This window comes from Entamoeba dispar, genomic scaffold (assembly GCF_000209125.1).
Source record: "Entamoeba dispar SAW760 scf_1105229461083 genomic scaffold, whole genome shotgun sequence".
NCBI classification, from domain to species: Eukaryota; Evosea; order Mastigamoebida; family Endamoebidae; genus Entamoeba; species Entamoeba dispar.
Window position 1 is genome coordinate 3,294 of NW_001854515.1, and position 20,479 is coordinate 23,772.

The 20,479-nt window shown below is 25.4% G+C and overlaps 12 protein-coding genes across 12 annotated transcripts in view, besides 32 other annotated features; 7 read left to right on the top strand and 5 right to left on the bottom strand.

The window, feature by feature from the left end:
- Positions 1–32, top strand: part of EDI_156680 (COP9 signalosome complex subunit, putative) — a gene marked incomplete at both ends in the record, with an annotated part of 807 nt that extends 775 nt beyond the window's left edge. Inside the window, one exon of the mRNA XM_001733357.1 lies at positions 1–32. This exon is cut by the window's left edge and continues 775 nt beyond it. Within this exon, the coding sequence (XP_001733409.1) occupies positions 1–32 (32 nt within the window).
- An 84-nt stretch (positions 33–116) lies between these two features.
- Positions 117–174: a sequence feature (AT_rich).
- A 48-nt stretch (positions 175–222) lies between these two features.
- Positions 223–1,302, bottom strand: EDI_156790 (uncharacterized protein; the record flags this gene model as incomplete). The annotated part of the gene is made up of 1 exon (XM_001738054.1): positions 223–1,302. One exon carries the CDS (start codon positions 1,300–1,302, stop codon positions 223–225), a length of 1,080 nt encoding a protein of 359 aa, XP_001738106.1.
- Positions 1,297–1,413: a microsatellite.
- Positions 1,414–1,585: 172 nt separating this feature from the next.
- EDI_156800 (uncharacterized protein) lies at positions 1,586–2,692 on the top strand (the record flags this gene model as incomplete). The annotated part of the gene is made up of 3 exons (XM_001738055.1): positions 1,586–2,233; positions 2,413–2,565; positions 2,666–2,692. 3 exons carry the CDS (start codon positions 1,586–1,588, stop codon positions 2,690–2,692), a joined length of 828 nt encoding a protein of 275 aa, XP_001738107.1.
- Positions 2,522–2,647: a sequence feature (AT_rich).
- Positions 2,693–2,699: 7 nt separating the features above from the next.
- Positions 2,700–2,738: a sequence feature (AT_rich).
- Positions 2,739–2,777: 39 nt separating this feature from the next.
- Positions 2,778–2,830: a sequence feature (AT_rich).
- Positions 2,831–3,196: 366 nt separating this feature from the next.
- Positions 3,197–3,233: a sequence feature (AT_rich).
- Positions 3,234–3,376: 143 nt separating this feature from the next.
- On the top strand, positions 3,377–4,923 carry EDI_156810 (uncharacterized protein; the record flags this gene model as incomplete). The annotated part of the gene is made up of 2 exons (XM_001738056.1): positions 3,377–3,821; positions 3,938–4,923. 2 exons carry the CDS (start codon positions 3,377–3,379, stop codon positions 4,921–4,923), a joined length of 1,431 nt encoding a protein of 476 aa, XP_001738108.1.
- Positions 3,885–3,936: a sequence feature (AT_rich).
- Positions 4,110–4,142: a sequence feature (AT_rich).
- Positions 4,340–4,374: a sequence feature (AT_rich).
- Positions 4,467–4,535: a sequence feature (AT_rich).
- Positions 4,593–4,643: a sequence feature (AT_rich).
- Positions 4,924–4,944: 21 nt separating the features above from the next.
- Positions 4,945–7,215, bottom strand: EDI_156820 (uncharacterized protein; the record flags this gene model as incomplete). The annotated part of the gene is made up of 1 exon (XM_001738057.1): positions 4,945–7,215. The coding sequence occupies one exon, from the start codon at positions 7,213–7,215 to the stop codon at positions 4,945–4,947; it is 2,271 nt and encodes a 756-aa protein (XP_001738109.1).
- Positions 5,272–5,293: a sequence feature (AT_rich).
- Positions 6,598–6,623: a sequence feature (AT_rich).
- Positions 6,747–6,769: a sequence feature (AT_rich).
- Positions 7,216–7,244: 29 nt separating the features above from the next.
- Positions 7,245–7,371: a microsatellite.
- Positions 7,372–7,373: 2 nt separating this feature from the next.
- Positions 7,374–7,408: a sequence feature (AT_rich).
- A 141-nt stretch (positions 7,409–7,549) lies between these two features.
- Positions 7,550–8,515, top strand: EDI_156830 (receptor for activated protein kinase C, putative; the record flags this gene model as incomplete). The annotated part of the gene is made up of 1 exon (XM_001738058.1): positions 7,550–8,515. One exon carries the CDS (start codon positions 7,550–7,552, stop codon positions 8,513–8,515), a length of 966 nt encoding a protein of 321 aa, XP_001738110.1.
- A 109-nt stretch (positions 8,516–8,624) lies between these two features.
- Positions 8,625–8,687: a sequence feature (AT_rich).
- A 39-nt stretch (positions 8,688–8,726) lies between these two features.
- Positions 8,727–8,779: a sequence feature (AT_rich).
- Positions 8,780–8,796: 17 nt separating this feature from the next.
- Positions 8,797–8,934: a repeat region.
- A 395-nt stretch (positions 8,935–9,329) lies between these two features.
- Positions 9,330–9,905, top strand: EDI_156840 (uncharacterized protein; the record flags this gene model as incomplete). The annotated part of the gene is made up of 1 exon (XM_001738059.1): positions 9,330–9,905. The coding sequence occupies one exon, from the start codon at positions 9,330–9,332 to the stop codon at positions 9,903–9,905; it is 576 nt and encodes a 191-aa protein (XP_001738111.1).
- Positions 9,422–9,456: a sequence feature (AT_rich).
- A 67-nt stretch (positions 9,906–9,972) lies between the features above and the next one.
- Positions 9,973–10,130: a microsatellite.
- Positions 10,131–10,270: 140 nt separating this feature from the next.
- EDI_156850 (cysteine proteinase 3 precursor, putative) lies at positions 10,271–11,206 on the top strand (the record flags this gene model as incomplete). The annotated part of the gene is made up of 1 exon (XM_001738060.1): positions 10,271–11,206. One exon carries the CDS (start codon positions 10,271–10,273, stop codon positions 11,204–11,206), a length of 936 nt encoding a protein of 311 aa, XP_001738112.1.
- Positions 11,207–11,223: 17 nt separating this feature from the next.
- Positions 11,224–11,321: a sequence feature (AT_rich).
- A 1,380-nt stretch (positions 11,322–12,701) lies between these two features.
- Positions 12,702–12,724: a sequence feature (AT_rich).
- A 761-nt stretch (positions 12,725–13,485) lies between these two features.
- On the bottom strand, positions 13,486–15,036 carry EDI_156860 (uncharacterized protein; the record flags this gene model as incomplete). Its single annotated transcript, XM_001738061.1, has 2 exons — positions 13,486–13,676; positions 13,728–15,036. 2 exons carry the CDS (start codon positions 15,034–15,036, stop codon positions 13,486–13,488), a joined length of 1,500 nt encoding a protein of 499 aa, XP_001738113.1.
- Positions 13,505–13,550: a microsatellite.
- Positions 15,037–15,109: 73 nt separating the features above from the next.
- Positions 15,110–15,131: a sequence feature (AT_rich).
- A 277-nt stretch (positions 15,132–15,408) lies between these two features.
- Positions 15,409–15,510: a sequence feature (AT_rich).
- A 99-nt stretch (positions 15,511–15,609) lies between these two features.
- Positions 15,610–16,424, bottom strand: EDI_156870 (uncharacterized protein; the record flags this gene model as incomplete). The annotated part of the gene is made up of 2 exons (XM_001738062.1): positions 15,610–16,289; positions 16,337–16,424. 2 exons carry the CDS (start codon positions 16,422–16,424, stop codon positions 15,610–15,612), a joined length of 768 nt encoding a protein of 255 aa, XP_001738114.1.
- A 234-nt stretch (positions 16,425–16,658) lies between these two features.
- Positions 16,659–18,672, top strand: EDI_156880 (ankyrin repeat-containing protein, putative; the record flags this gene model as incomplete). Its single annotated transcript, XM_001738063.1, has 2 exons — positions 16,659–16,668; positions 16,757–18,672. 2 exons carry the CDS (start codon positions 16,659–16,661, stop codon positions 18,670–18,672), a joined length of 1,926 nt encoding a protein of 641 aa, XP_001738115.1.
- Positions 17,585–17,670: a microsatellite.
- A 45-nt stretch (positions 18,673–18,717) lies between the features above and the next one.
- EDI_156890 (coiled-coil domain-containing protein, putative) lies at positions 18,718–19,381 on the bottom strand (the record flags this gene model as incomplete). Its single annotated transcript, XM_001738064.1, has 2 exons — positions 18,718–18,846; positions 18,896–19,381. The coding sequence occupies 2 exons, from the start codon at positions 19,379–19,381 to the stop codon at positions 18,718–18,720; spliced, it is 615 nt and encodes a 204-aa protein (XP_001738116.1).
- Positions 19,382–19,928: 547 nt separating this feature from the next.
- Positions 19,929–20,006: a sequence feature (AT_rich).
- Positions 20,007–20,095: 89 nt separating this feature from the next.
- Positions 20,096–20,147: a sequence feature (AT_rich).
- Positions 20,148–20,212: 65 nt separating this feature from the next.
- Positions 20,213–20,236: a sequence feature (AT_rich).
- Positions 20,237–20,268: 32 nt separating this feature from the next.
- Positions 20,269–20,295: a sequence feature (AT_rich).
- A 61-nt stretch (positions 20,296–20,356) lies between these two features.
- Positions 20,357–20,452: a sequence feature (AT_rich).
- Between the last annotated feature and the right edge of the window lie 27 nt (positions 20,453–20,479).

Here is a 20,479-nt window from a genome sequence, read left to right on the forward strand (position 1 = left end):
GTTGCAGATGCTTGTGGTGCTATTTTAGATGATGCAAAAGAAATTCAAATGATTTATGAACGAGGCACTAAGTCTTTAGATTTAAAGAATATTTTATTTAATCAGAAAGTCACTGGAAAATAATTAAATTCATTTGATTTAATTTTCTATCATTTAATTTTTTATTATTTAAAAGAGTGATAATAAAAACACTAAATATCATTAAAAAAATGTATTTTTTCTTTACTCTAATAATCTGTTCTTTTTGGCAACTTGTTCTAAATAAGCTAATTTCTTAAAGTCTTGTTGAATTTTTGGTAATGGACTAGAAAGTCTTTCACGATATGTTGTACAAGCAGAAGAATGATATAACTCTCCACTTGCTGTAATGGCCTTTTGAATATCTGCTTTAATAAGAGGTAATTTTTCATTAACTTGATCAACAATACTATTGTCTTTCATTTCTTCATCAATAGTCTTAATTGTAACAACAGTTTCATTAAGTAAATTTCTTACAACATCTAATTCTTCATCTTCAAACAATTTATTTGGAAGCATTTTTTTTAGGTTCTTTGCAATAATAGTATACCTCTTTTTCATTTCTACTTTCATATATCTAATTTGTTTTACTGCATTTTGAGCTTCAGAAAGAGCAGACTTTTGAAGTTTTTCAATTAATTTCTGATATAATGAAGTAAATGCTTGAATGTCTAATGGACATTTTCCTTCAGTAGAATAAACAGTAATTGCATTGTTCCATTGAATCAATTGTTCATTAATCATTTTTTGATAGATTTCAATCATAGTTTTTGAAAAGTCAGCGCTTTTCTTATACTTTTCAATTGTTGGATTATAACTATCTCCTGAAGTTAAAGCAATTCTTAAAGTGACATTGAATCGATTATCATCTCTATTAATTGGAATTTCTTTTTTCATATGAGGGACAAGATAGTTATATACTTGAATCCATCTTTCCATATGTAATTTTCTAATAATTTGAGATTGTTCTATTTCTGGAATTCCAGCTAATAAACTTCGTGCTTCAGTTAATATCTTTTCTTTTTCTTGATGATTCATAACAATTACTTCTTTTAATTTATTGATTATATTAGTTAGTTGAGGATTAACTGCATTTAACTGGTTTGTTTCTTTAATTTTTGCTTCAAGGGCAGTTTGTAGTTGTCGTTCATCCTCTTCAAGTTGTAATACTTTTTGTCTCATTTCTGCAACTTGAATTTCTATTGCAGATATCACGTGTGGGAATGTGATCACAGCATTTGAATAAACTAAAAACAATACAAAAACGAAAATTAAGTATTTCATTTTTTCTTTTAAAATTATGATTTTTCAATTTTTTAATTTTTAGTTCTTTTATTTTTTTTTAATTTTTATTAATTCTTTTCATTTTTTTTTAATAACTTCTTTTGTCATTTTGAGAATGAGAAAACAAAAAAATGACTAGGAAAAGAACTTGAAAACAGTGAAAATTCTAAGGAAATAATAAAAAATCTTTTGTTTAAATCAAAAAAGGGCAACTTTTTGAAACGAAAGGATAAGGTAAAAATACTATTTAAAGGTGGAACTAGAAAAAAAAATCAGAAAATCAATGTTTGCTTTGATTACCCTTATTGTTATTGTTAATGCCGACTACAGTGGATGTGGGTGTTGTGAAGTAAATGGAAAATGTGATGTATTCCAAAATGAATGGAGTTGGTTAGATGAATGTATTAAACATGTTCCACAAGAAAAAATGCCAACAGATCCAAATTGGTTCAAAATTGTTAGACTTCCAAATGCCACTTATGATAAATGTACAGCACCAACTGGATATTCTCCATCTGATAAAACTCCTGTTTATGTCTATGATAGTCCATGTACTTGTTTCGAAGATTTTGCTGATCGTATTATGAATTCATTTAGTTGTGGAACTGAATTTCTTAAATCACTTGATGAAGTTTGCAATACATTGGGATGTCAATATTGTAATTTTATTACTCCAAAGTGTGGTGAAACTCAATTAAGAAGATGTGATTTAGTATATCAACAAGAAATTGCTTTAAACAAATATCCTACTCCTGATGATGTTTGTCGTGCTCTTTCAAAGAAGGTCGAGTGTTATGATAATAACCATTGTGATTATACTTCAACTGCTCAAATGCAACAAACTGTTAAACAATGTAGAAACTCTACTTGTCCAACTTGTTACCAAATTTGTAAGAATGGTGCTATTTCTACTTTTACTCTTTTTGCTTTCGTATTGCTTGCTTTTGTCTTCTAAAATAATTCACTTTCGCTCGGAATATACTTTTTGTGTAAAATGTTGTTATTTGTTTTTATTTTGAATAAATCAAAATAAATAAATTTGATCACCTTTTTATTATTCTTCATATTTTAGTTTTATATTTTTCATTACAGGTATTTATAGTCTTATAGTATTTTTGTATATGTATTGTATTTAAAATTTCATGTTCTGTTCAATTTGTTTGTTCATTCTTATACTTTGAGACCCTTATTATTATTAATGAGATTATCTGTATTAACCAAAATTTAACAAATTTAAATTATATCATTATTATAATAACTATTGTTTAGATAATAAATTTTATATTTTTACTTATGAGAAATTAATTGTATTTTGTCATAATTTATTCAAATATAAATTATTATACTGCTTATAACACTCTAGTCGGATGGTATTATGTTATCAAAATAGACATTTCATAAAAAATTTATATTTGTTAAATTATTAAACAATTTTTGGTATATGCAACTTACAATTAAAATATAGAATTCTGGTGAATTTAATTTATCAAATAACAAAATATCTTTTTATTTAAACATTTTTATTAATGAATCTCTTCATGTCATTAACATTAGTTTCTTTAATTTTTTATGTTGTTATGAACTTTGTTGACAAAGTTTTGAAAATGGTTTTTCTACTAGTAAGAGACAATTAACAATTTTTATTTTTCCCTTATAAATCATATCCAAAAACTAAAGACCATCAACTATAATAAAGAAGGAAATTGTTTTTTTTTTAAATTAGATAATAATCAGTATATTAAAGATTAGATAGTTTTGATTTTAGAATCTTTTGATCCTTTATTTTTAAGTTGTTAATAAAATTGATATGTGTTTTAGAGATCATTTAAGACTTGTTTAAATGACATTAAATTTGAGTTTTAGTTTAGATAAGTTAATTCAAAGTATTGAAAGGATATTTTTTAAATAACATTAAATGTTATATATATAATGGATCCATTAAATGAATAAACCATTTAAAAATAAAAAGAAAATACTGAATAACAATAATGAAAAACAAAAATAATAGAATTTGAATTGCATGAAATAATCAAAAAAGAGAAACTCAAAAGGGAAAGAAGCAATTGAAAAGAAGATGCCTCCATTAGAAGATGTATTTATCCAAACAATCATTAGTTATATTAATCAATTACAAACAGTAAAAAAGATACTTTATGTAAGTAAAAGAATACAAAGAATTATTAAAACAATGAAAATTAATCCATATTTTATGTGTTCAGCAGAAGAAAAAGGAGTTAGGGTATTTCATATTCAAAATATAATTAACATTTTTTCTGGTATAGAAACACTTCAAATAACTCCTGATGATCTTATTATTGATTTTAATCAATGGGAAGTTAATACAATTAATATATCAATTACTTCTGATGAACTTGTCTCTTCTATTCCATTTAAAAAACTTATATCATATGTAGGAACTACAGATGAATTTCTTAAACAATCTAATAATCAAACAAATTTTCCATTAGAAAGACTTTATATTATTCAACCAGAGAATATTGATATAAATGCACTAAATTGTTTGACTTTATTTCCATCTCTTAAATTTGTTGAATTTTGTTTAATGAAGAGAACCAAAATTCAATATTTTTTACAAATGAATTAATATATTCTTTATTAAAAAAGAATATTAAAGTTATTGTTAATCACCCAGAAATGAATAAAAATTCAATTCATATTCGTTCATTATTACCAAATAATATTTACAATATATATTCTAATGTATTTCCTTTTGGTTCTTTTAATAATGAATTACTTATAATTTCTCCACAACAAACTGATTTATTTCAAATATATAATCCAATAACAAATTTTTTTAATAACAATTTATATAAAAAATTGTATTATCCATATCTATATGAAGGTGAATATAATTTATTTTTATCTCAATTAGACTCTTTACAATTAATAGAATTAAAAAAATCAAATAATACTTCTCTTATATTTCCTTCTAGTTTAAAAGAATTACACATTTGTTTTACAAATACTAAAAATTATACATATAAAAATGAATCAGATTTATCTTTATTAACAACACTTAAAATTAAAGAATATAATAAAAAAACTTTAATTCCTTTAAACATTCAAAAATTAGTTATTGATAAATTAACATCAAAATTTCAAGTAACACTTCCTCAACTTACTAAGTTATCTATTCATAAAACAAATTTTAAAAAAATAATTCTTAATTCTACAATTAAACATTTAAAACTTGATTATTATTATAATAATATGTCTCTCCCTCATTCAGTTAAAACACTTCAATTATATTCTTGTGATGAACTTCTTTCTATTAAAAAAATTGAAAAATTAATACTTATTAATACTGATAATATAAATATGTCTCTTCTTCCTCTTTGTTTAAAAAATATTTCTTTATACAATGTCAAAAAAATTAATTTAACTCCACTAGAAAATCTTGAAGAAGTTTATTTAAATTTAATTTCATTTAACGGATTCTTTGATTTTAAAAATATTAAACTTCCTCCAAGTATTAAAAAATTAATATTAGAATTTACTGGTAGAATAGGAGATGCTGATCCAAAAAATATTATAGATCAAGCTAAATTATATTTCTCTCTTATACCTAATATACAGATGCTTGGAGAATTCTTTGAATAAAAAAGAAATAAAAAAATTCAATTAAATCAAATCTGAATCAAAATATGATACAGTTTGAATTGAATCAATTCGTTGTTTAATTTGTGGATCACAATTTATTTTAATTTCATGAAGTAAAGAAGAAGAAAAATTTATAAGATTTTTTTGAACAGAAATAGATTCTATATATTCAATTAATGATAAACAACTACAAATTGATTGTTTCATTAAATGAATAAAAGGTGATATCATATAACTATCTTTTGTTTGTACTTGATAACGATTTAGTTTAATTGATTCTTTATTTTCTATTGTACTAAGAAGAAGGGCTTTTGACATTTCTATTGGAAGAGCAAAGAAAGGATCAACATAATTAAAAATTATTTTATTTCCACTAAATGTTTGATTCATAACATAATTAAAAGCAGAATAAAAATCAGTAGAGAAGAATGGAACTAATGATGACATTTCATCAGGATCAGTAATACCTGAAATCATAAGATGAATAATATAAATTCTAATAAGATCTTCTTTTAATATGTTTGAATTAATAATAAATCCTCTTATTAATTGAATTACTGTACAAATAAAACCTTGTTGATCTTCATCATTTTTTCTTTCAGGGATATTAACGTTATAATACCATTTTAATGTATCAATAATAAAATTAGGTCCTACAATTAAATTCATCATTTGTACCAATGCAATATCACTTTGTACAAATTCATAATTAATTGGAGTAACATATAAATTATAATTTGATACAAAATTTTCACCAGTTAATAACCATTTACCATTTTCATATTGGTGTCTAAAAACTAAATTCATTAATCCATATTCAACAAGTATTTCACCATCTTCTTTTGAAATATCAATAGATAAATCATTTTTCATTAATACTGAAAGAATTAATGTATAAAAATACAATAAAGGAGATAGAGTTGATATTGGTTGATTTATTCCAATAATTCTATTATGAATAATACTTTTTCCAAAATGAATTTGTTGAGAATTAATCATATAATTTTTTAAATGATTCATTACAAATAAATGAATATCATTAAATATTTCATAAAGATATCTAATATCAATATTATCAACAAAGTAATAAGCTGTAATTTTCAATGGAAATAATAATGGTTCAATTATACATAATGTAATTTTTTCAACATACTTTGTTCTAAGTGAAGGTTCTACATTTGATAATTCTTGAAGGCATTGAAGGTATTGAATTAATGTTTCTTTATTCATTATTTTATTAGAATTACCAAATACATAATTAATAATTCTTAAAGATTCACAAATATTATTTTGTAATGTTTCATTTTCTATTTCATTTTCTTTAAATAAACGAATGTACTGTTGAAGAGTTTGTAAATAAAATACAAAACTTCTGTCTTGAATAAATAAAGAACTTAATTCTTTTTGAAGGAATAGTTGTGAATAAAGATCATTTAAAATATATCCATTTTCATATTGATCATCAAATGATAATTTAACAAAGAAGTTAAATAATAATGAAGAATTATAATGAACCATTCTTGGATGACTTTGAAATGATGTGATAAAATGTTCTAACTCTTCTGATAATTGTTTTTCACAACCAATAAATAAAGCTTCACCAATAGTTAAATTTTGATACGAATATCCATTAATTTTAATAGAAAAAGAAGTTGGTTTATTCATAAGTTGTCCAAATATATTAAATAATAAATATATTTCAGAAAGTTCGTTTAACATTTTTCCAATAATATTTATTCCATTTTGACTATGATTACATTCACAATGACATTCTTCGTCACATGATGAACAACATTCTTCTTTTTGATGGGTTTGAGTATTGCTATTAAATAAAAATTTAATAATAGTTATCAATAATGTTTCTATCTTCAGTGGAATGTCTTGATAACTACTGGGCAATAATTGACTTGCATCTCCTTCAAATTTTTTTCCATGATTTTTACAAAATCCATTTACTTTCCATGCTAACTCATTTCCACAGTCACAAGTAAATGAATCAATTGTTTTTTGCATTTCATAGTCATGTCCTTCATGGTTTCCATTCCTAAAACATTCTTCACAAATACATGAATATTCATTTGTTTCACAGGTTTTACATCTATAGATAATGCTTTGTGTCCCAAAATTTGATTTTTTCCTACAAATACAAGAAGATAATAATGGTTTAATATCTTTTTCTATTTCTTCAAATGGTTTATTAAAAATAGAAGAAAATACAGGGTTCTCCCTTGGAGTGTATTCAGACTCTTCTTTACTAAGAAAGGCATTAACAATGTTAGCAATAGATTCCATGTTAAGTTTAAAAGAAATAAGTTTTAATTTATAATATTTTTATAATTTATATTTATTATAAATTTATTATATTATATAACATTTTGTTATTAATATTTATGTTATTTGATAAAAAAAGAAATAACAAAATATAATATAATAATAAAATAATAAAATGGTTTAATAATTTATTTATCAATAAATTGTTTTAAAACACAGAAAGAAATAAAAAATTTTGTTGTAGTATAAAAAAAACCTAAGAAAAGAATAAATAAAAAAGTTATTATAATGAAACTATAATGAAAGTTAAAAAATTAAAAAGAAAAACTGAATAAGTTGAAACAACCCTAAGACAATGTCTGCTGGTCTTGCCTTTGAACTTAAATCTACTCTTGAAGGACATAATGGAGCCGTCACATCACTTGCTGTTGCTGCAACAAAACCAGACGTTCTTGTCTCTGGATCACGTGATAAGACTCTTATGGTATGGAAAGTAGACACAAATTCAGAAGCTCAAGCTGAAACTATTCTTCCAACTAAATCACTTCATGGACACAGCCATTTCATTAGTGATCTTGTTCTCTCAAATGATGGACAATTTGCTATTTCATCATCATGGGATCATACTTTAAGACTTTGGGACCTTACTAAAATGGAATCAGTTAGAAGATTTGTTGGACATGAAGGAGATGTTATGTCAGTTGCCTTTTCTGCTGACAATACCAAAATCATTTCAGGTGGACGTGATAAAACAATTAAATTATGGAATACTGTTGGTAAATGTGTTGCATCTGTTAAAACTGATTCACACTCTGAATGGGTTTCATGTGTTAGATTTGTTCCAAATGCTAAAGGAAACAAATTTGTTTCTGCTGGTTGGGATAATCAAGTTAAAACTTGGACTCTTGATCAATCATGCAAATTAGAATCTACTATTACTCATCATACTGGATTCATTAATACCGTTGCTTTTTCACCAGATGGATCAATTATGGCTACTGCTGGTAAAGATGGTAATATTGCTATGTGGACACTTAACAATGGTACTGGACTTTATGAATTCCTTTATGATGTTTCAGTTAATTGCCAAGTTTATCAAATTGTTTTTGCTGAAAATCCAGAACAATACACTCTTCTTGCTGCCACTGAACTTGGAGTTGTTGCTATTAAGGATAAGGAAATTAAGGCATTCACTAAGACTTCAGCTTGTATGTCTATTTGCCTCTCTGCTACTAAGGATGTCATTTTCACTGGACACGTTGATAAGAAGATTAGAATGTGGAAAGTTGGAGTTGCTAGTACTATTAAAGCTACCAACTAAATTTTTTACCAAAAACTTAATTTAAATTGGGGTCGTTTGCTTCTTTTGTTAATTTTTTTTGTTTCTTTGAAATTATTTGTTGTAAATAATATTTAAATTGTATGATCTGATATATAGAAATATTATGTTATTGTTTATTTTATTTTAAATCTTAAAGTTTGTTTATATATTTGTTAATTGTTTTTGGTTCTATTTCTTGATAACCCATCCCTTTATTTAATTTATTATAAAAATATTTGTTTAAATGTTTTTTCATTATATTTTCATTAACTCTGTTGGACTTAGAAGAAGAACCTTGTAACACAAGCATGTTGGAAACAAACCATATGATAGATTAAGAGCTTATTGAAGAAACTGAAATAATCACCTCTCAATATAAAGAAAATCCAATTGTAGATATATTTATTAATTCCTTTTTTGCAAATTGTTCAAGGATTCAAAAATAAGTCTTATAATTTTAAATTGTAAAAACAAGTTAGAAGACACATCTTGATTTGTAAATTTAAGGAAGAAGGTTCTATTGATAGAGTAACCATTGTAAAAATAGAATACATTTTTAAAAGTAATATCTTTTTATTGGTTTTTTGATGACGTTTTCCTCCACTTCTCTTAAAAATTACCAAAATGATTTGAAATGGTATAAATAAAAACAATCAACTAACTTGTTTTGAGTTGAATAGCTATTTATGAAATTTGATAAATAAAGGTAAAATTTTATCAAGTCAAATTTGAGAAGAATGGAATAATGATATTATAAAATAAAATAGAACTAAAAGTATTTCTATAAGATTTTTAATTACAAAAAGGTCAAGACATGAGTGTTAAAGTTTCTGACTCTGAAAGACTTGCAAAGAAATACATAGAAACAAGAAATTATCTCGTTCATCAACAAGCTGTTTTAATAGGTTTATTAAATAGATATTATGATATTAATTTAAAAAGATCAAGAAAGGTTTCTGGAAAAGCAGAAGGATTAATAAGAATTCTTTCAATAGAAGAACATGGTGATATTATTGATACAAGAGAACTTGTTGAAAATTTTTGCAGAAGAAAGATGGAAGCAGATATAATGAATGGGATAAGTTATAAAACTGCTTATAGAAGATTCACAAATAACAAAGTCTCTGAAGTACATCACTTCTTAATGGATACACTCCAATTACAAGGGTATGAATATGAAAGTTTTTATTCTTCAGGGAAGAATAATAGTAATCGAACTGAAACATTCACAAAAATATTTTGTGAAAATGAACTTTTATTTGATAAAGATCAAATTGAGGCATGTGGTATTGAAATTAACTTATGGCTCAATAATCAATTAAAATATTATAATTCCATTAAGTTACAAAGGGGAGATAAATGTTTACAATGTATTCTTTCATTATTTTAAACTATAAACTACAACAGATAATTGTGCAATAAATTGAGCAACTATTATTATTTTTGGTTTCTATTTTTAAATTGAAGTAATAATAAAATAATGATATATAAAACACAATATGAAGAAACTAAAAAAATTAAAAAAGAAAAAAAAAAATGAAGTAAAAATTTTTTAGTTATTATGATGTTGAAATAAATATAGAAAAAGTAATAATAAAAAATAATAAAATAGAGTTTTAATTAAAAATAGCAAAAGTAGAAACTTCTTTCAATGAAAATATTAATAAAATTATGGTAATTAAGAAAAAGATATAGTATTAGAAATTTCACTTTACACTGGTATTTGAAGAACTCTCAGAAGAACTAAATTCAATCATGTTTGGTTTACTTTTATTTGTAGCTGCTGCTACAGCCATTGACTTCAAGAGTTGGGCTGCTAAAAACAATAAACACTTCACTGCTGTTGAAGCACTCAGAAGAAGAGCTATCTTCAATATGAATGCTAAATTTGTTGCTAAATTCAATAAGGCAAATTCATTTGAATTATCTGTTGATGGACCATTTGCTGCTATGACAAATGAAGAATATAATCATTTATTAAGAGTACATGAAACTGAAGCAGCTGCTGACTCAGTTTATGATAACACTATTATTACTGCTAGTTCTAAAGATTGGAGAGCTGAAGGTAAAGTCACTCCAGTTAGAGATCAAGGAAATTGTGGATCATGTTATTCATTCTCATCACTTGCTGTCCTTGAATCAAGATTATTAATTGCTGGAAGCAAATACAACCAAAACAATCTTGATCTTTCAGAACAACAAATTGTTGACTGTAGTACTGCTAATAATGGATGTAATGGAGGATCTCTCTCTGCTACTTATCTTTATGTTAAAAATAATGGTGTTACTGATGAAGCTTCATACCCATACACAGCTACTAAGGGAACTTGCAAAGCTTTCACTCCAAAAGTTAAAACTACTGGTTTAACTCATGTCACTCCAAATGAAGATGCTTTGACTTCAGCTCTTGAACAAGGACCAGTTGCTGTTTGTATTGATGCTGGTAAAGCTTCATTCCAATTATATAAATCTGGAGTTTATGATGAACCAAAATGTAGTAAAACTGTTAACCATGGTGTCGCCGCTGTTGGATATGGTACTCAAGATGGTAAAGACTATTATATTGTTAAGAACTCATGGGGAACTTCATGGGGAGACAAAGGTTATATTTTAATGTCAAGAAATAAGAACAACCAATGTGCTATTGCTTCAGTTGCTTATTTCCCAAATGGTGCTCATGACGCTAACTAAGAATAAATCTTTTCATCTTTTTATTAATTTTTGTGTTATTTTTATTTTATGTAGAACAATGATATTTTTTATAATTAATTATTATTACAAATTAAGAAAATGTATTAATAAAATAGTTGAAGGAGAGTTTTGTTGCTTGAATAAAAGTTGTAATTAATTATTTATTACGGCAATAAACATAATTAATAATTCGTATCCTTCCATTCATTATCCTAACTTGTCCTATCTGTAGCTATCAACTTAACTCCACTTTTAACAAAAATAAAAATTATTTGAAGAAATAAGTATTAGTATTTTAGAATCCAAACAAAAGAAAACTAAAGAAGTTACCAAAAAAGGTATGTAAAAATTACAAGAATATAAGTAAGTTTTAAATTGGTTTGTTCTTTATTGTGATAGCACTAAGACTTAAAAAAGGATGGTTTAGTTTTTCTCTGTTAAGTTCTTATTTAAACTTAATTTATATAATATTCTAAAAGAAGAAAATACTATTTTTATTGTTTGTTCTTTCAAATTTTTCGTTAACAAAGAAAATTGAATAACTTTTATTAAATCAATTGAACCAACATGATTGTAATACAAAGAGGGCCAGTGTTAGATTCTCATTTAATATTTTTTTTTTGCTTCTTTTCAAGTAAGCTATGTTATAGAAAGAATATCAAAAATAATTGTTTAAATAGAGAATGACTAGTTGGATAATGTTTAGAAGAGAAACAACATCTTAAATTGAAAATATCTTCTTTTCATTTCGGATCCATAACTGAGAGATATATCGTTTGATTTATATTTTTTTTAAAGAATCATAACTAGGTTCATTAAAGATAGTGCCTTGTTTATAATTATAGTTAGAATATGAAAATATACAAAGACAAGAAATTTCATTATTTTGTGTAACAACTCTGTTTTTATATTCTTTTATCGAAGAAGTGTTCCTTTGAAATGGTCTATATAAAATAATACTCTATTATCTGATATAGTTTATGCTCAAATATTAGATGTAACTGTAATATATCTAAACCAAAGAAGAGTCCATAGTTTTAATAATTATCCTTGATACTGTAACAAGAATATGTATGTTAACTAAATTTAATAATCTCACTGTATAACCTTAAGAAAGGAGTCACAGACAGATCAATTAAAAATAGATTTAGTTTCAATAATGATAGATTCTTAGTTTATTAAATCAATAAAATCAATTTTTGGTTTTTTAATATGTAAATCAATAAAAGAAGAATTGTATCTACAATAGGATAATCAAAACTTGACGTTATTCATATAATAAGTTGATTTAGAACAAGAGAATACTAACAATTCTTATTTTTCTTCATAAATATTACTTTTTATAGTAATATATCTCTTAATAATTTTTATCACAACGAATCATTATTTTTTATTTAGTTAATGATTGTGTTTGTATTATCGAATCTTTGTTAATACTTTTTTCTGTAGAAAATATATATCTATTTATAATTTCATCATTTCTATTACTATTAGGTATTTTAATTAATATTTTTAAAAGGGCTACATTATGTAAATAAAGAATGGTTTGCTTAATGAAAGATTTATTGAAAACAATGAATTATTATCTGAATGTAATATCATAGCATGTGTTCATTAAATAATAGTTTTATTATACTCTTTCTGGTCATTGTATTTGTAACTCAGTCATATTGGACTTCTTTCAGAGTCAGTGAAAACAGTTATAAATTCATAAATCTCTCTAATATCAAAATTTATTTTATCAGTTAAATTAGAAATTCCTTCTTTATTTTCTAATATAAGTTTCTTTTCATAACTGTTATCCTTTCTTTAGTATTACCAAACTTAATTTATTTTTTATTACACGGAGTATTAGAAGCAAAACAATAAAAGTTGATATTAGGGCGTTTTTATAGATGTGTTTCTATCCGTTATAAGTTGTTGAACAATGTATTATACTTTCAAAACTAATATAGTGAGAGTTCTTTCTATGTTCATACCATATTCTAGACATATCCTGAACAACTAACATTAAGAAAACAATAACCAATATTCAATATAAAATAAAAGACAAGACCTTACTATTAGAGTCAAACAACTCTTGATTTTTAACTAGATAAGAAACAATAGAAGATTATTATTGAATGAGAAATCAATGAAAAAACAGTACAATACTCTTTTTTTAACTTTTCTAAAAAAAAGAAATCAAAAACTCCCAAACATGAACTTTTCAAATCTATTGAAAATTTTCAGAAAAGATTGATCTAACGAAACACTCCAATTTTCTGAAAAAAAATTTCTTATTGAGGACCAACAATTTCATCATCGACATCATCATCAATACCTTCGAAATCATCATCGTCATATTGGAATCCATTGGGGTTATCTTCTGAGTCTTCAGGAGTAGAATCAGGTTTAACAAAGAACTCTGAAGTTTCTTTATCTCTTGTAATAACGATATCGTTTACGTAACGAACAAAGTCGTTATTTCCTAAGTTGTTGATAAGTAATAAAATAATTTAACTATGTAAAGAAAACAAACCCATAACTAATTCATAAACAGGTGATGTTTCATCTTTATCTTCAACTGATTTAAGTGTAGTAAGCATGATTTGATTAGCAATTAACCAATAATCTGGTGCAATATTGTTGACGTTTTTAATTTCAACGGCTTCTTTATCTTTTTCGACCATCTTTGTTAACAAATTTCCTCCATCTAATAACCTTAATTTTAAACAATTAACTTGTCCATTTAAAATTGATGAAACAGTCATTTGAATAGTTTGTCTTACTATTGTACATAAATGGTCTCCATAAAAAATATCCATCATTGAACCAAGTACATTTTCTTTAACAATAGTATCATATACCTGTTGGAATCCACTTAATACAAGTGAAAGAATAATATAAACAAGATTATTTGTAATACTACCTACCTTCCTTGTAGTAAACACTTTTTCAAAATCACCGACATGTGGCATTAATGCCTTAAATATACCTGGGAGATTATTTACGTCACTATATGTTAAGACTGTTGAACATGCAAGAATATTACTAATAATTCTAAAACATTGTTCTACTAAGAAGTCATCATCTGATGCAAAAACATATCTAATAAATTCTTTTAAAGTTGGCTCATTATTAAATCGTGTAATGAATTGTAATGCTGGTGAATCAACACTTGAAACTTTCCATAATACAACGTTATGAATAAATGATGAAATATTTCCAATAGTATCAATTGATTTAGTTGTCATTAATGTTTCTAACATTCTTGAAATGAAATTTCTTTCACATATCCAATTAATATATCCAGTTTTTTCATTACTATCTTCTAATTTCATTATTTGAAGAATTGTTTCAAGTAATCCAGTAAGGTCTTGATGTGCCATAATTGTTTCTAAAATATTTTCATTTGCAATAAATAAATCATAAACAACAGAACCATCTACTTGAACTAATGACATAAGAACTTGTCCTGCAGCACTCATTCTTTTTTCGTTTTCACTTAATAATGCATCAAAAAGATAATTAACTAATTCTGGATTAGTTCCAATAGCATCTACAACTTTTACTGGTTCATCCCCAAACATTGATGAACAAATAATATGGTATTTTGAACAAAGGTTTTTGTCCACATCTTCTGGAAAGTCTTCAGTTGTGTATTGAAGAATTCTTTTTAAGTTATATAGCTCAGAACAAAATTCAATAAGGTCATTATTTGAACGAAGTTCTTGAATAAAATCTTCGTCATCCATTAACTTTTCTAATGTACAATCTTCTTTTCCAAGAAGAATGTCAATAGGTGATTGCATGGGTGGAAATCGAAACATCCCTGTCCAATAATTCATTCCCTTCTACGTGAGTTTCCTTATCACTTTGTTATCTTATTTCAGTTTGACAATGACCAATTCGTAGAACTTGAATAAATAAAAATTAAATTAAAGAGGTATTAAAAACAAACGATCTTTTTTTAGAGTTATTAGATCATAACCCTTTTTTATTTGCCCTTTACAAGAATTATGAAGCCTGACTTGTGCTTATTCCCTGAACCTATTTCAAAGGAATTACTTGGTTCTCTGTTCTCAACACTTTTATAGATTCTCTTACTACTCTAACTTATGTATTCAAACTTCCTTACTAGTTCCTCATTTTTCGGGAATTTAGCAGAAATTATAAATAGATCAATCTATAAAATAGATCTTGAATTTTTACTGACCAAGATATTTAATAAAAAAAGAATTTAATTATATTTTTAAGTTTATTTAAATAATAGCAATTTTGTTTCATAAAACTGTATTATAAATAAAAAACAATTAAAAAATGGAAAATACAAAAAGAGAATTATTAAAATAGTTTAGTTTGATATTTTTTAAGTTTATATTCAACAAGTTATAAAGAATCATAATAATAAATACATTAAATTATTGTTGGTATTCAATTGTTAGAAGACATTGAATGGGTTTATCAAAGTTTAGTTCTGAAGAAGAACAAAAATTCATAAATCCAGGTCTTCCAGTATATGGCTCGAAATAGTGTTTCGCTTTCTTTCGAATAATTACGTGGTCTTGTCTGAGTCCAATCTCAACAATAACCTTCCTTTTAACAGAATTGGTTGCTCCAATAAATACCGAGACACACTTTTCTTCTATTCTATGAACTCCTTGAGGAAATATCAAAATTTCCCAGGGTGTTAGTTCATAAATCCATTTAATAATAACTGGGAATGAGTATGAACTTTCTGAAATTTGATCAGTTGGGTTCACCCAAACACTACTCTTGATAATTTGTGGATTTATTTGGTCAATTTCGAAATATTCATCATCTCTCTCATCTCTATTATCAGTCATTAATTCCTGGTGATGAGTTAGCTGATGTTCTTTCAACGTTTCGAATGTGATTGTTGTTCCACATTTCTTTGAAAATGGACAACGAATTTCTTGTTGCATCAACAACGAATAGAGGCATCTTGATGTGTGTTTAATCGTCAACGAATTTGTAAATTCCCCTCTACAAAAAGGGCATGTCATCATTCTCTGGATGTCCCACCATTGATATAAACACTTCTTGCAAAATAATTTGCCGCATTTGTTATGTTCAATCACTACATGATTATATCCATTTTTAAAAAAAAAATCTTTTTGAACAAACTTTCTTTGGGATTAGGGATTTCAAGACAAATTGGACATTTTAAATCAACTAGTGTTTTGGAAACAATTAATTCTTCCCCTATTGACATCGAATAGTGTATTTATTTAATTTCTTTCTATAAACTTCCTTTAATGTGTAATATGCGATCTGTCTTTTCATTTGGAGAAGTCTATAAGTAATAAAAACAAAAAGGTCAAGAAATACTATCTGTCTTATATCTATAATAATTCTGTAACATATAAAAATATATTAGACACAATCTTTAATATTTAACAAAACAAACTTTCAAATAAAGTATTGTATCTAAATCTTTCTACAACTAATGAGTAAAAGTGTTTCACTTATTCTAAATATTAGAGTTGATTAACTATAGTTTAAAAAAGGTGATAATACAAAATTTTAAAACAATTAAATAAATAGAAGGATGCTGGATTAAAACTACTTTAAAAGGATTTAAATTGTTGAGACTTGCAAGTCAAACTGATAATGTTGGAGTAGTGAATTATATCATTGAACATTATCCAGAACGATTGAACTACCAGGACGTTTATGGGAAGTCATGTCTTTTTTATGCTGTAGAACAAGAACAATGGAACACTGTGAAATATTTAATTAGTAAGAATATTAATTATTACATGGCAGATAAAAATGGAAATTCATTATTACATATTCTTGCAAAGATTAAAGTCAAAAAGGAATATGAAGTTATATACTTTGAATTGGCACAAAAACTTATTTCTCATAGAAGGATAGTAAGAGGTAAAAATTTACTTGGTGAAACACCATTACATATTGCTTGTCTTAATAGCCACAAGAAATTGATTCAATTACTTATTGATAACAAATCATTAATACACTGTAAGACTGAAAAAGGATTAACTCCTTGGGATTATTGTCAATTTAGTGATAAGATTTGTATTGATCTTTCTACAATAAAAGATCCAGATGAAGGCACACCAAATAGTATTTCTCCTTTTTCTAATGAGGTATTTAGTGATAGTGAACAAAGTGGAGGAAATAAATTAGGTAAGAGTCAAGAGATTTTATCACCTCGTCATATTCCAATAAAGAAAGACTATGAAAAACCTCTTGAAACAAAGGGCACTAAAGAAATAACGGAGATAAAGCCAAGTAAAAGTCAGTCAATTTTCCATCTTAAAAGTAAAAGTGATATTCCTAAAGAAATAGAAACAAGTACAACATTTGATGTAAAAGAAGATCATAAAAGTAAAAACTCATCACCACTTGAAGAAGAGATAAAAGAGAAAAATGAAAATCAAGAAAAGAAGGAAAAAGATAGTACAAGTAAAACAGATTATAGAAAATATAAGAAATATAATATTGATGAAGAAAAATACAAAAAGTTTGAAGCATTAGCAACTAAATTTGCAGGTTATTTAAATCCACCAAAACCATTACCACCTAAAGCACCTTATCAAAAAGGAGATAAATTTAGAATATTGTCATTAGATGGTGGTGGAATTAAATGTATTTATCAATGTGCAATATTGCAACGAATTTTAGATAAGTTTCCAAACTTTTTTGAGAAAATAGATGTTATTACAGGTGTAAGTGCAAGTTCTGTTCCATGTGTTGCAATTGCATTGGGTTATGACTTATTGTCAGTTGAAAAGATGATGGAAGATATGCTTTGTGAAACATTTTCTAGAATTATTAATAAAGGAGGAATTGTTGGGCATCAATATTCAAACAAATTTCTTTTTGTTATGGGGGATAAAGTGTTTGGAGATTTAACAATGAATAAACTCACAAGAAAAGTATGTATTCCATCTTATCTTACTGATACTGGAAAAGATGATCCACACAGAACAAGTTTAGCAAAATTTTATAATAATTTCCTTGGAGAAGAAGTTCCATATTCATTGACAGAAGTATGTATTCAATCTGCAGCTGCTCCAGGATATTTTGGGAGTGTAAATGCTCATTTAGATGGGGGAGTTATTATTAATGAACCATGTGGTGGAGTATTATCATATGTTATAGGTGAGTATGGATTAAATGTTGATATTAAAGATATATCAATTCTTTCAATTGGAGCAGGATATCCAGCAATTCCATATATTCCAGAAGAAGAGGTAAGAGAAGCTGGACCTGTTAAATGGACTCTTCATATGCCTGATTTACAAATTGAATCAAGAAAATCATTTATTGAGTTTGAAGGAAAATATTTATTAGGAGAGAGGTTCTTCAGATTAAATCCTAAATTACCATACCAAATTGACCTTGACTATTGCAAAGATGTTGAACTAATTAAAAGTATGGGCGATAATCTTGATTTGACTGATACATTTAAATGGATAGAACAAAACTGGTAAATGAAAAAAAACCATTGTTCTTTAAATTAATATTTTTTGGTTTTTTTACATGAAATCATCTGAGTTGTTATCATTATTTTCATTTTCTTCATCCATATGTTCAAATACATCAGCATAAGAACTAATACGTTGTTGTTCTTTAGTTCTTCTAATATCTTCAGCCTCTTTTTGTTTCTGTGATAATAAATATTTGATTAGTAAAATAGTCATAAATTAAACAAACTCTTTCTTGGTACTCCTTAGCACGAAGTAATTTTAGTTCTTTTTGATAATCAAACCAATCTTTTTTATGTTCTTCTAATGTTTTTTCTTGTTTAGTTTTTTCAATTCTATTAACAATGGAATTGTCTTTAATAACTTTTCTGAGTTTTCTTAATTTCTCTTGATGAAACCCAACTTGTCCTATGTCCATTCCATTTGTTTTTTTTAAATTACTTGCTGGTGTGTACACAATATTAACACTACGTAATTTACATCCTTTAATACTTCTTGATTTAACCAATTGACAACAATCTTCTAATGCCTCTTCTGGGAGAGTTTCTATTGTGTCTCCTTCTTTCATTCGGAGATAAACATGTGCTGATGATTCACTATCAACGTGAAACCATAAGTCATTGGGAAGTGCATACTTGATAAGTTCTTCATTCTCATATTTATCAATCCCAACATAAACAAGATATTCCCCACGAACTAAATAAGTAAAAACCATGTTAAACTATTCTACTTAACCCTTCTAAAATTTTAGTTTTTCTCATTTTTATTAAAGAAAAGGGAAAAAAAAAATGAAAGAAAAATTTAATGAAAAAATCACTTTTCATAGTAATTATTATTCATTGATAATACCGAATAAGCCCAAATACGCAGTGCCATGGCACAAAATTAATTGCTGAGTGTTTTTTTTGTAACATTTACAATATCCAAATAATCTTTTTTTATTATTAAATTACCACTTTATAGTATTAATCAAAAGAATTATTTTACCATAATATTTATTTAGTTTTTGTTTGGTTGTAATGCCTTGATATTAAAAAGGCATTAATATGCCTTAGTAAACGAATATGAAAAAATGCTTTATCAAAGGTAAATAACTTTATCATTTCATAACTTTAACATAAAACAGTATGCAAGTTTAGGTTTATGGTAGTATTTAATTTTTTATAAAATGAATCAAGTATGAACTTAAACGTTTATTTTGTAGTAGTTTTTATGTTTAATGTGCTATTGTTAATGATATTACTCACATTTCAAAAGTTAACTTATTTTAATATTTTTATAAACATATTAATTTTCATTTATTAAAAGAAAGTTAAAATAAAAAATATTTAATTTTAATTCGATATATTAGTCTGTGTTAATGTTTGTTAGTGTGCTATTAAATATTGAAACATCACATTATTTCTCATTAATCTAAAAGAGTTTATAGTAAAAAATAATTAATTCAAATAGAAAAATAAGAATTTTTGTTTATTTATTAAGTGTTTGACAATCAGTTAATGGAGTTGGTTATAATAATCTTTAATAAAACAAAAGTGAAGTATAGTTATTAAATAAATAAAATAAATTTCTCTTCTTTAGATGTTTATTTATAATTCACTCATTTTAATTTATAAATTAATTTATAAAGATATGTTGAATACATTTTACTTGAGCCAATTACTAACCAATAAATATAGATAAAAAGCAGAATTATTTTTAATCATTTAAAAAATTATTCAGAATTACTTTTAATAAGTATATAATTAATTAAGGTTTATAATTAATATAAAACATTTATTATATTCGTTGGCTCTATTCTAAAATTAAAAAA